The sequence below is a fragment of the Dendropsophus ebraccatus genome, chromosome 1 (assembly GCF_027789765.1).
Source record: "Dendropsophus ebraccatus isolate aDenEbr1 chromosome 1, aDenEbr1.pat, whole genome shotgun sequence".
In the NCBI taxonomy this organism is placed as follows: domain Eukaryota; kingdom Metazoa; phylum Chordata; class Amphibia; order Anura; family Hylidae; genus Dendropsophus; species Dendropsophus ebraccatus.
The window spans coordinates 225,929,887-225,944,186 of NC_091454.1; the positions used below are offsets into that span (position 1 = coordinate 225,929,887).

Sequence of the window (14,300 nt, forward strand, 5' to 3'; positions counted from 1 at the left end):
AGAAATGTGAAGTACAATATGTCACGAGAAAACAGTCTCAGAATCAACCGGATAGGTAAAAGCATCCCGAAGTTATTAATGAATAAAGTGACATAGGTCATATTCATAAAATTTGGCTCGGTCTTTAAGGCCATTTTAGGCCCGGTCCTTAAGGGGTTAAAGAACCCCATCTTTACATTTACTGCCCATGATGTAGACCAATTAACCTCTTAAGGACGGAGCTCAAAATGGACTTAAAATGACTGTACCACCAGGCCCAGGCTGAAGCACTGGAGGCGGCCGACCCACCCTTAGTGGGAGGAAACCCTAGCCCCTCTGATAGGGTTCCATTGATTCTAATGGAGTTACTTCATGGAGCTGGGGTTTCTTCCCACTGGGGGTGGGTCGGCCCACCTCCAGTGCTTCAGCCTGGGCCTGGTGGTACAGTCACTTTAAGGACCGGACCAAATTTTAGGAATATGACATGTGTCACTTTATCCATTAATAACTTTGGGATGCTTTTACCTATCCGGCTGATTTTCTCGTGACATGTTATACCTTATATTTTTGGTAAATTTGAGTCGATACTTGTAGCCTATCTTTATTGTGAAATAGCATTTTTCTAACTTTGAAATTTTCTGCTTGCAAGTAAAATAGTTATGCCACATAAATTAGATCTGAAATAGCATTAGCAACATGTCTACTCTATGTTGGCGGCATTTATTAAACTTGCCTTAAATTTTTTGAGACAATAGAAAGCTTCAAAGTTTAGCAGCATTTTTCCAAATTTTCGGAAGAATTTAAATATCTGATTTTGCACTGGACCAGTTCACATTTGAAGTGGATTTGAGGGGACTGTATGTTATGAAGCCCCACAAAGCACCCCATTTCAGAAACTGCACCCCCCCAAACTGTTCAAATCAATTCCAAAAAGTTTTTTTTAACCCTTTAGGTGAGTCACAGAAATAAAAGCTAAGTGTGTAAGAAAATTGAAAATTTAAATTTTCTTTTCAGAAATTATATTGTGATACAATATCGTTCATAATAGAAAACCTATTTCCAGAGAAATGGACTACAATTTTTATTGCCCCGTTTCCGCATTTTATAGAAATATATGATATGTGGCCCTATTACGCTATTTGACTCAACCACAAGCCTCAGATACAAAGGAGCGCCTAGGGAATTTTGAAGACTCTATTACAATTGGCCAATTTTCAAAGTACCACTTCTGGTTGGCAGAAGCTCTGGGGTGCAAAAACCTAACAAACCCCCCTAAAGTGACCACATTATGGAAATTACACCCCTCGAGGAATGTAACAAGGGGTATAGTGAGCACATGGACCCCACTGGTGACAAACACAAATGTTGAACAATGTGCTGTGAAAATGAAAAACTACATTTTTTACACTAAAACGTTAGTGTAACAAGGGGTTAAAAGAGAAAATGAACCACTAATCATGTAGAGAAATTTCCCCCGATTATAGGAGTACTCGACATGTGAACACAAAGTGCAAAGTCGGTGCCCGGAAAGCCTCCAAAGGCAAGGAGCGCAATTTGGTTTTTGGAAGCTGGATTTGGCCAGAATGGAGGATGTCAGGTTCGCAGAGCCCCCGTGCTGCCAAAACATTGGAAACCCTCCACAAGAGACCCCATTATGGAAACTACACCCCTCAAGGAAGTTAACAAGGGGTATAGTGGGCATATGGACCCCACTGGTGACAGGCACAATGTGCCGTGAAAATTAAAAATTAATTTTTTTTTTTACACTAAAACTTGGTCTAGCTTTAAATTTTTCAGGTTCACAAGGGGTTAAAAAAAAAAAAAAAAACATACGACTTGTAGAACAATTTCCTTCTAATACAAAATTACCCCATATGGGGACCATGTCACCATGCAGCAAATACTAGAATTAGTCAGAGTTCGGACTGGTAGGAAAGATGCACGCTGAATCATGGCCAGAGGTGCAGTCTCAGCCATACTTTATGGGCAGAGGACTAAACTTAGGTGTGAACAGGCATGGGAAAAATATATTTTTATTTGTCAGAGTCTGTTTCTTTACTTAAAATTAAAATACAGGAAACCCTCATCTGGCACAGAAAATTGTGAATATTATGCCAGGCCAAGTGCACTAACTACAAACTTTTATTTTTATTTTATTTACAAAATTATGAATATTGCTAGGCTTAATTCTATATTACGCTCAAGATCAGTTTCTTCAGGGGTCATCCATGGTACTGAAACACCAGAAGCCATCAGGGAACAAAAATTGTTCATGAGACACCCCAATAAGCTCAAATCTTTCATATCTGCCAGAAAAAAAAGAGGTTGTCAGTCAGGCTAGCCTCTTATACCAATGACTGAACAACCCAAGTATAAGGTGTATGGGGACCTTAAGTTCAGGCTAGAAGACTTAATTGCCCGCGATCCACCCCTCCTCTTTAATATAGTGACCCCTCATCACTGCAGAGAACCAGCTGAATACCCATGACAGGGTAGCAGGGTGAATCAGTGTACTTCGGGCTGTAATCCCACCCCAATGCACCAAACTGCCCAATTTACTTATTGAGTAAAAAGAAAATATATCCAAAATGGCGCAGATGAGGAAGGTAAGAAAATTAAATCATGGTGAAAATCTACAGCGGCTCAGAGCTGGTGTAGATTTCTGAAACCAACGCATGTTAGACTAAGATTAGGTAACAGCTATTTTGGTAATGGGAACCCAAGTGTTTAGAATGGAGTGGGCGGGTCGGGAGGCTGGGGGGCGGGTCACCCATACATCCTGCTGATTTGCCTATTCACTATTGGAGCCATTCACCTATTATGGCAGCTTGAAAAAAATATTCAGCTGGACCCATTCTCCATTCTAGCAGGAGGCTTGGGTTCCCTTTTTTGTGGTCAGACTCCCAGTGATCAAGTATCCTTCACTTCCTATATGGGGAATTAATGGTATAATTATAGGCAGAATTAAGAAAATTGAGAAAGTTCTCTGTGTTTGAATGTTATGTGGTGACTTAATTCTGTAAGTTTATTTATTTTTTAAACCTCTAGATGACCCATGTCATATGGGGCCGGTGATCAGACAACCCATGTCGTACCCATACTGCATCTGTTGGAGCTCGGGAGCTGGTGAATACTGTCTGCTCTCAGCAGCCCAACCCTCACTGCTAATGATGGGCCTCATCGATCGCACTGGAAAATGACATGTAGAATAAAGATATTAGGCCAGTTTTACCGTAAAGTGTATTACATAGATACAGGAACCCCCTAGAAGTTAAACAATTGCATTTCTATTCCAATTTAAGCCCATAAATAATATTTTTGGGAGTTCTGTCATACATTTATGGTAGATTGAAAGGCTCCATTACAAAGTACACCTGTTCCTTAAAAAAAAAAAGCCCTTACATGGCCCTGTAGATGGGGAATATAAGGACTACAGCTCTTAAAAGGTGAGAAGGAAAAAAATGAAAAAAAAAAAAAAGTGATGGGCTGTGATGTTTCTGTAGGTTCGGGGTCCTGTAGGACGGCTGCACAGTAATATATACAATTAGTAACACTATAAACTGACATACGTTTTATTAGTCTCTTGTTCTTGTCTCATTGTACAGATGTCTCTGAGGGATTCTGGGAGCAGCTGTTATCACAGAGGGAATTCTCTCCCCCCGTTCTATTACCTTATATTAAGGCCACAGCTTCAGCTGCACAGCGAGGATCCAGCTGTCACTCAGATGGGAGAAGCATGAGCATGGAGATCGGGGCGGCACACGGAGACCTCACCGGAGGTACTGACAATAGGACAGGTCCATATAGTGATACCGTGACTCTCTGACATACATATGGTGCAGCTATCCCAGCTCATCCTGACAGTAATGTTGTCAGCCTCCTAAGATGCAACTAAGCCATAGCAAGTCTGCACTGGATGAAGATTTTACCTCAGATTCTGCTTAATTTGGCAAAATCTACAGTGAGATCTGCAAGATTTTGGCACAGGGATAGGCATGCTGGGAATCTACAAAACTCTACAAAATTCTCTTATTTCTATTTAAAGTAAGTAACATTTCCCAGATCACAATCAAAAGGATTGGGTACAAAGTACAACCAAATAAAAAAAAATAATAATAATAATAATATTAAATAATAATAATAATAATAATAATAATAATAATAATAATAATAATAATAATATAAAAAATAACCAAGTAATACAAAATAAATAACCAAATACTACTTAAAAAAAAAAAAAAAAAAGGTAATGTGAATAAAAAGGAGAACAAAGTGCACTCACCCTAAGAATATTCAGACATAGAGATGGACAAACTGGAGATTGGCTGGAGACACAAGTTCATAGTAAACAGATCCAGGTTGTACTTGGGTACAAAGGAGCAAACAGGGAATAGGCTGAGGTTGTACACTGAGATAAATCCACCTTTGCTCAGACAGGTTAAAAAGTGGAAAAAAAACAACAACAAACAAATACAAACTGATTTTATAAGGTAGTCACCCCTGGGAATGAAAACAAGATTGCTGGTTTTGTTATATTCTTCAGATAGAAAATGATGTTTACCCCTTTTAAATGTTAAAAACTCTTATTTAAAAATAAAAAAAGGAACCCCTGATTATAAGTGTGAGCCAGGAGAAGCATGCAGCAATACATTTTACTCCCGGCTCACAGTAATGTACATCTGGGCAGCTCCATTATAAGTCTATGGGCTGCCTGGATGGAGATGATTGACTGCTCTTTTTTCTACCAATATTTTTTTTTTTTTTTTTTCATGTCCAGTGAAATGTCTAAAGTTTATATCAATGGCAGGTATGCTTTAAAAAGAGGTGATATCACTCTAGTGTTGCACTAAGGTACCTGGGGCCCACAAGAGGAAATGATCTTCGGGGCCCACCAATAAAGAACCAGTGAGACACGACATATTGAACCGGCCCTTCCCTGGATTCATCAAATTCCTTGCAGCTGAGGTGACAGGGGGAGCAGCTGGGGTGACAGAGGGAGCAGCTGGGGTGACAGGGGGAGCAGCTGGGGTGACAGGGGCAGGAGGAGCAGCTGAGGTGACAGGTGACAGCCCTGCAGTGACTACAGTACACTTGTGCAAACTTACCACTGTCATCGCCCAGCTCCTTCTCACAATCTGTATTGCTCTGAACACTCAGACATTGGGCCATGTAAAAGGACCCATAGGGTCGTATTAGATAGACCTGTGAGTGCTGATATATAGGATTATCCATGCAGCCCTTGCCTAATAAGTGTAAAATAATTAAGTTACACATACCTCTCAGCGCTCCCTGATGTTCTGTAGCTATATTTCGCTCCCCAAGTGTCTGAAGTAAAAGGTGATCAGCCAATCACCGAAACAGTGCCGCGGTCACTGATTGGCTGAGCGTCCTGTCACTTCAGATACTTGGGGAGCAGGATAAAGCTACAGGACATTAGGGAGCATGGAGAGGTACTGTATGTGTAACTTTATTATTTTTTTACACATTTATCAGCCCTTGGCCGTGCATTGCATATTACACGTAGCGATGTGCGCCCAGCAGCTGATGATTTTAGGTCAGGTCCTAAAGACGATATTAGCCAACAATCGTCTTTACTACAGAGTGATGATCTGATCTGCAGATTATTGCTCCGTGTAATAAGCCCCTTACTATAGGAATAAGGGCCAGACCCCATACTGTGATTAGCTGTCACTTCTCTGACTCCCTATATTTCTTCTTATCAGAGACTTCTTTATTGCAGAAAACAGACAGGTTTAACCCTTACACTGCCTGCACAGGTAACTTATTCATGAGCTGCAGGAAGGCAGTGTAATGGTTAAACTGTCAGAAATAAATAAATACAACTTACTGATGAGAAACTAGGAAACCCACAGAAAGAAGCTGTTGACCCCCCCCCCCCCCCCCCCCCCCCCCCCAACACGCACATATCTCCCAACACTGTCTGCCATCTTCCCACAGTGACAGCTCACCCTCTCCCCTCCAGCTCAGCCCTAACCAGATAAGAGAGAGCAGGACTCAGGACTTACATGATGCTTTCTCTTCCACTATGTCCAGGCCGGGTCGGGGGAGGAGACGCTGTGACAGGGTGCTGCTGCCTGAGTGTGCAAGGAGGGAGAAGATCCTCAGAGCAGCAGGGAACATCCAGAAGTTCCTGTTGCTCTGTGCTAACAACTCAGCAAGCGAAGCCCGCTAGATTGTGAGCCTATTGGGCCCCTGTCCACCAACCACCCCAGTCTCCTGTGCAGTTCCAATATGCATTGAGCAGGGATGGGGTAGGGGGAGTCCAGAAATCCTGCTGGCTGCCCCTGCATCCGTAGCTAGGACCCACCGAGGATAGGCAGCATAAATTTATCGCTATCTGGGGGCCCAGCTTGCAGTCAGTGAGGGTGGGGGAGGGGCCCACCGGAGGATCCTCCGGTTCTCCGGTGGCCCAGTCCGAGGCTGTATCACCCTATGGTAACCTTATAAGGATAAGATCCCTGTCAGCAGTCGAAATGTGTTGACTATTGTAAAGGTGAGGAATTTCATTCATTTTCATTTGGAGAAGTAACAAAGATTGAAGACTGGACCTTAAAAATCTGAAACTTTTTCTGTCATGTCCTGTCTTGGCCTCTCCAAGGATGGAAGGACGTGCTTGAACAGGACAATTTATAGGAAAGCAGGATAGTGTGTATGCACGTATTGTTTTATAACACACAAATTTCTCACATGTGTTTATTAATGGGGGGCGGGGGTGGTGGGGAGGAACCATTTCAGTATTTCAGTACTTGCCTCAGGCAGCAGAAAAGCTAAGATGATCCCAAAAAAATCTTAGAGTATGGACAGGGGAGTGAGTGGGGTTAGGGACTCCCTTCCCCCCAACGCCATAGTACATTAAATAAAAAAGAATAGTTCCCATAAGCCCTCATATACAGGATAAAGCGGAGGGCACATGGGCTTTAAGGCGGCACATATGTTGGGTTTTCAGTAGAGATGAGCGAACCTGGAGCATACTCTAGTGGATCCGAACCTGAACTTTCGGCATTTGATTAGCGGTGGCTGCTGAAGTTGGATAAAGCCCTAAGGCTATGTGGAAATCATGGATATAGTCATTGGCTGTATCCATGTTTTCCAGACAACCTTAGAGCTTTATCCAAGTTCAGCAGCCCCAGCTGATCAAATACCGAACGTTCGGATTCGGATCGACTCGAACCCGAACCCGTTTCACTCATCTCTAGTTTTCAGTATAATATTCTATTACTGTGCATGAAACATTCAATAAGATGATGTTGGTAAATAGTCAGGGAAAATTTTATAACTTTTTTGTTCGATTTTATAATCACTTGAAGTACGTGGATTGGTATATGTGGATTTTGAAATCTCAAATAAATTGTGAAATTATCATCATCAGATCCTGTGACCCAGCCGGCCCTTCAAGATGAATGACATTAACCAGACCGGGATTTCAGAAATTCTACTTCTTGGATTTCACAACATTCAAAACCTGAAAATTTTAGTTTTTTCTCTCTTTCTGTTAATTTATATCGGGACCTTGACAGGAAACCTCCTGATAGTTTCCTTAGTGACTATTGACCCTCGTCTCCGCACTCCTATGTATTTCTTTCTCAGCTTTCTTTCCTCTTTTGAAATCTTATCCACCACCAACATTGTGCCGAAAATGCTGTCGGTCATCATCAGAGAAGGCGACATGATCTCCTTTACTGCCTGCTTGATACAATTTTATATCTTCTCTGCATCAACCAATTCAGAATGCTTTCTGCTCACGGTGATGTCTTATGACCGCTACTTGGCCATCTGCAACCCTCTGCGATACATCTCCATCATGGACCTCCGACTGCAGCTTCATCTTGTCTTTTGGCCTTGGCTTATAGGAGTTTTCATAACTTTAATTATTACAGTTTTGGTTAATAATCTGCAGTTCTGTGGACCCAATGTCATTGACCATTTCTTCTGCGATCTTTCCCCCATTCTAGAACTTTCCTGCTCGGATACGTCCATGGTTAAGGTCCAGGCTGCCCTGTTTTCGGTTCCCGTAATTCTTCTTCCATTCATCTTCATTGTTGTCACCTACGCCCTAATATTTTTCGCCATTATCAGGATAACTTCGGTTGTGGGAAGAAAGAAGGCCTTCTCCACCTGTAGCTCCCATCTGGTTTTGGTTTGCACGTATTACGGGACCTTGACAAGTGTTTATTTATTCCCATCAAAGGACAATTCAACCAATGTTAGCAAAGTCATCTCCCTGTTATATATTGTGGTAACGCCACTGCTGAACCCCATCATATACACTCTGCGGACTCAGGAGATCAGAGCAGCTCTGCACAAATACTTAGGCACACTGGACACATCAAAGGTTAGAAGGAAAACCATGCAAATAAAGGTTTTCCATGTGTCAGGGCACCATGCCCTAAAGAAGTAGACTTATAGGATCTACTCATAAATCCTAAATCACAAAAAGAAAACATCACTCCAATGAATTATTGTAAATTTAAAATGATTTTTTGCTGATGTATTTAAAGGGGTTGCCCACTTTGTCGTTAACTTGCTCAGTGTACAGTTAGTGTACGGTTCCGGGACCCGGCCGGTCTCTGAAAAGATAATCCCGGCCGGTACTGCAGTACCAGCCGGATGATCTTTGCAGCAGAGTTCTGATGCGGGCGCATCCCTGCATGCCCCCATTAGAACACTCCACAGCACACTATGAAGCATGCGGTGGGAGCCGCTCGCTTCATAGTGTGCACTAACAGGGTTTTCGGCGGCTGCTATTCAGTGAATAGCGGCCGCAGAAAACTGTCATATCAGTTTTTTGCGGCGCCGCAAGGGATCCCGTCCGGAGTGTATACTATGTGTATACGCTTCGGCCAGGATTCCATAGACAGCAAGCCAACATATTTTTTCGTATTAACCACGGCCCTTGTTGCAATAGGCAACAACGGCGGTAGAAATACGAAAAAAATATGTTATTTGAACATAGCTTAAAAGTATAAGCACTGCACTTACTGACAGCAGCTTCCTCTGTGCCTCATAGAGCTAAAATCAGATGCCCCTTCTCTATGCTGTGCTGTCCTACTCTGTGGTGATTCCGTCCATAAGATAGCCGAGCATGTGAACATGCCCCGCCCTCCAGTTTCCTCCACAGGAATATACCAGCTCAGTGGTGGACACCGGGGGGCCTCCATGTTCGTCCATCTTATGGACTAAATTACCACAGAAAAGGACAGCACAGCCTGGAAAAGGGGAGTCTGATGTAAACTCTATGAGGTACACACAGAGCTGTTGTCTGTAAGTAAAATTAGTACACTTACCTATAGGATACACTGAGAAATTTTACTTTAAAGCGGCCAACCCATTTAAAGTCCAGAACTGTTGCGTAGGTAAAAAAATAAATAAATAAGTAATTTGTTCTGCTTGTTCTGTCAGCTACATTTCACGTTCCAAACTGCTGACACTGTTAGGCAGGGTTTGCATTATGATTGTGTCACAATTGGGTGCAATGTACTGTATCTGTGCATGGACAGTCATAGAACCCATTTACCAGAGACAGAATGGAAAGTTATATCCAGAGACTAACAGGAGGTCTTCTTTCATCAGAGTCATTTAATTTTGTTTTCTTCTTCTACCCAGCCCAGGCTGTTATTGTCAGAATATAAAAATAATATGGCATCCTCGCCTGTTTTATCTCTGCTGTATCAAGTGCTGCTGCTCCACTCCTCCCCATCACCTTTGTTTACTTTCCTTCAATGATGATGTGCACATATACCTTGTAGTCAATCACTGGCCTCAGCAGTTGATGGCATAAGACTCCTCAAGCCAGTGATTGGGCAGATAATATCTGCATAAATGGCATGGGGGACCAGAGCGGGGTCAGTGAACATGGCGGGGATAAAACAGTTGAGGATAGACCCCTGAAGCCAGTGACTGGCCAGGTAATATCTACATATGTTTCATAAGTGGCAGGATGGTGAACTACAGAAGAGGCTAACAATTCATTCCATACATGTCATTATCCATTCAGTCTCCTTCCATCACTTTGGAGCTATTCATTTCTTTTTGAGAAGCATAAATTTCTTTCTGACCTGTTCATCCCTACACTGCTCTCAATACCTTCCTCCCCCTCCCTTCCAGACAGCTGATGTAAACAACTCCTTAATTATTGAAGGGCTCACCTCCACCTCCATATTTCGAGGTCTCACCTTAAGGGCATCAAATTCAATTTATAAAGCCCTAAAATTTTTTTTTTTTTTTTTGAGGCCCTTGAGGAAAGGGCCTGAAACTCAATTTTTTGAGGTTTCACCTCAATGGCCTCAGACATAATCATTATTGTGGGCTCACTTCATGGGCCTCAAATTCAATTTTTGGAGGGCTCACCTCAAAGGCTTACTTCAAGCTTACTTTTTTGAAGTCTCACCTCAAGAGCCTGAAAATCCATTTTTGGGAGGTCTGGCCTCAAGGGCCTGAAACTTTATTTATAAAGCCCTCCATAAATTGAGTTTGAGGCCCTTTAGGTACCCTCACCTTAAGGACCTGAAACTCAATTAATTATTATTTGTGCTTCGGCTCAAGGGCCTCAAGCTCAATTACTGTAATTATTATTGTGGGCCGACCTCAAGGGCCTCAAACTTAATTTTTGGAGAGCTTACCTCAACGGCATGAAGCTCTGTTTTTGAAGGTCGCACCTTAAGGGCCTGAAACTCAATTTATGAAGCCCTCCAAAAATTTGGTTTGAGGCCGCTTTGTCCCCTCTAGCTACAGTTGCACTCTTCCTCCCAGCCGCATGTGGTCACTGGCTTCCTCTGTCTCCTGCAGTGCCTGCTCCTCCCACATGATCCGGCACGCGTGTCCCTGTCTCCTAGGAAGCACATGCGCCGGCTCTACTTTTATTTAAAGGGACAGTGCCTCCCTAATTGGATGTGCATCCAATCACCTACCTATAAAGCTGAACCTGTGTTGACATTCCCTGTTGGAACCTCTGCATGTTTCCTAGCATGTGGTCCCAGCTCTCCAGTCATTCCTGCCCATGGTTCCTGGTTCCAGCTATCTGTGGTTCCTGCCTGTGACTGCTATCCCTGTTCCAACCATGAGTCCTGCTCTGTTCATGCCTACCTACATGTCTCCAGCTGCTCTTTCACTAGCAAGCTAAGCCAAGGGTAGCAACCTGGAGGTCACCTGCTGCCACAAGTCCATCCCGCCTTGTGATTCCAACTGTGGAGACCAGTGTCCCTTTAGACTGCACTCCCTGGTGCAGCTTATATCATCAATAGTGGTAGTATAGCAGATCCACAACTCCAGTCGTTACAACCTTAAGGGCCTCAAACTAAATTAATTATTATTGTGGACTTTGTTTCCTAATGGGCCCTTCATACAGCAGGGTTAGTAGTGCCGACCTCTCTGACTTTGTTTGTGTTTTAATTATTATCGTGGCCTTATGTCAAGAACCTCAAACTCAACTTTTGGAGGTCTTACCTCAAGGGCCTGAAAATCCATTTTTGGAGGGCTCACCTCAAGGGCTTGAAACTTAATTTCTGAAACCCTCCAAAAATTCAGTTTGAGGCCCTTGACGTCAACCCTCACCTCAAGGTCCTCAAACTTAATTAATTATTATTGTGGCCTCAAACTCAATTTTTACGGGGTTTCCATGGGACCCATACTGCTTTATGTGTATGACGTGTTTGACAACATCACACGAACACACACGCACACACGCACACACACAATGACAGTTAATGGTGGGTGCTGTTTGATTGTCCCTTGCCTATGCCATCTGTGGTTGTCATAGGCAACCTGATTTAAAGGGGTGCTGGAAAATGTTTCTTTTGCTTACAATTTAGCTTTCTGTCCATGCTAACATAGAGTGTAAGGTTTCCTTATATTTTTTAACTTAACTTAATAGAGGTCATGTTGTGTTTGGAGTGTATTTGTCAGGTAGGGGGTCTGGGAAAACAAGACGAGTGCAGCCCTAGAACTGGCACCCACCCCAGCTGGCTCTACCTTCTTGCCACAACAGCCCTAAGTAGCTGCGGACAACTGGGCGGCGTTCCCTAACCTGGCAAAGTGAATACATGAAAAACAGAGACAAGACTAACAAACAAGCAAGGGAAAGTCAGAGGTCCGAGTCAGTAACAGCCGGTCAGTATAGGTACAAAATCGTGATCCAAAGAATAGTCGAGGTCCAAGCCAAAAGGTCAGGTATCAGAAGTACAAAGTCAGAGTAATGCTAGGTCAAGATATACAGGAGGAACCAGGTTCTATTGCAGGCAAGAAATGAGACCGCAGGGCTGATACTTATGGAGCCTGGAGTCCCAGCCCCAGATTTGATTGGGGCTGAGGCTCCAGGTCCTGTCTAGATACAAACAGCTAACTGGTAAATCAGCTGTCAATCAACAATTAGTGAACATTCAAAACACCTATGCTGACCAGCCAGGGGAGTGAAACCCTGGCCTCTGCTACAACACAGAACAGCAGAGCAGAGTATGTGAAAAAAACATAAAAAGAATTATGGCTGAATTGGACGCCGAGCCGAACGTATGGCCCGAGTCCTAACAATATTGTTGAGAGACAGTGAAAGTGTTGTAATACTGCTGTTTGAGCTTGTTAGATGCGCCCAGGCATGCTTCCCCTGCTATCCCAGTAGCATTCCAGAGGTGTTTGCATCCTTTTCTGAGTTGTCATTGTGCTTAATGACCTCCAAGTGGTTGAATTTAGGTTTCCAAGAAACAAGCATGCATCTCCCATTGATTTTAATAGGATATGACAGTCGATCGAACTGTCGAGCATTAGGGAGTATTTGAATCGAATATCAAGCCTTAAAGTATTTTGGTACTTGCTTATCTCTAGCAACTACCTCTATATAGTCACTATAGGAGGTATATTGATATGTGTACAGTAGCAGTGTACAGTATGAAGTATTTGTCACTATGTCATGGTAATGTGTGTTTATGCTATCTCCTGTATAGTGTTTTTTTTTTTTTAAATTGGCTTTTGTCATTATTTAATTGGCTGAGGTACGAAAAGAGTTACTTGCATAGCACTAGCGGTTACTTACATAAGCTTTAAGAAACTCTACGTTTTTATAAGGTCAGCCCCAAATTGTAAGGGGTTTACTAAATCTACAAAATATCATGACATCCTCAACAATACAGTCCGCTAACTGATTCTATATCATGGACTGAACTCTCCAACTCTTACAGGATACCCGGAATCGTAATTCAACAGCTCTAAAACAGCTAAAGCCCTCTGCTACAAAACTTAAAGGGGTATTCCAGGGAAAATCAATAATTTAGCAAAGGAAAGGGTTAACCAAGGTTAACACTTTCCTAATATACTTACCTGTTGTTTTTTGGCCCCCCCAAGGAGATCTCCGGTCCGGTCACGTGATCTTGCAGCTTGTGGCTCGGATCCTCTTCTCCTTCCGGTTCGGCGCCGCTCTCCGTCTCATTAGCAGCAGAGCACTGAACCCTGACTGGCTTGGTAGCGTGCAGCCGATCAGGGTTCAGTGCTCTGCATCCCCACACGCTTCAGAGTGGGGGTCCCCTGAGGCTGCAGTAAATTATCAGGGGTCGTCGGGCTCAGTGCCGGTCACCAGTTACATGGGCCGGCACTGCACTACAGCAGGTGATCACTCCGCAACCCCCCCCCACCTTGTCAGTGATGCCGACCGAGTCCCGGGAGGGGATGCGGCGGGAGGCATTACTTCATTCATAGCTACCAGACACCCGGCTGCCCGCCGCATCCCCTCCCCCCAGGGACTCAGGGTCGGCATCGGTGGGGAAGTAATGTGTATCGGCTGCTGATCCCCCCCGGCCCCCCCTCCCTGTGTCCCTGTCAGATCACTCACCCCCACCCCCGGAGCGTGCTGCTGGCCCCGATCTGGCCCCCCCTGACAGGCTCTGTGTACAGAGCAAGAAATCTCTCCTGCCTCAGTCACACAGAGCCTGTCAGCTGAGTACAGGTGCCTGAGACCAGTGCCGAGATCGGGGCCAGCAGCACGCTCCGGGGGGTGGGGGTGAGTGATCTGACAGGGACACAGGGAGGGGGGGCCGGGGGGATCAGCAGCCGATACACATTACTTCCCCACCGATGCCGACCCTGAGTCCTTGGGGGGAAGGGATGCGGCGGGCAGCCGGGTGTCTGGTAGCTATGAATGAAGTAATGCCGCCCGCCGCATCCCCTCCCGGGACTCGGTCGGCATCGCTGACAAGGTGGGGGGGGGGGGGGTTGCGGAGTGATCACCTGCTGTAGTGCAGTGCTGGCCCATGTAACTGGTGACCGGCACTGAGCCCGATGACCCCTGATAACTTACTGCAGCCTCAGGGGACCCCCAC

General features: G+C 44.2%; 1 protein-coding gene across 1 annotated transcript; it reads left to right on the plus strand.

Annotated features, from left to right (window-relative positions):
- Positions 1 to 3,627: 3,627 nt before the first annotated feature.
- Positions 3,628 to 8,398, plus strand: LOC138785574 (olfactory receptor 10A7-like). Its single transcript, XM_069961658.1, has 2 exons — positions 3,628 to 3,758; positions 7,370 to 8,398. The coding sequence occupies exon 2, from the start codon at positions 7,397 to 7,399 to the stop codon at positions 8,396 to 8,398; it is 1,002 nt and encodes a 333-aa protein (XP_069817759.1). The 5' UTR covers positions 3,628 to 3,758; positions 7,370 to 7,396.
- The last annotated feature ends 5,902 nt before the right edge of the window (positions 8,399 to 14,300 follow it).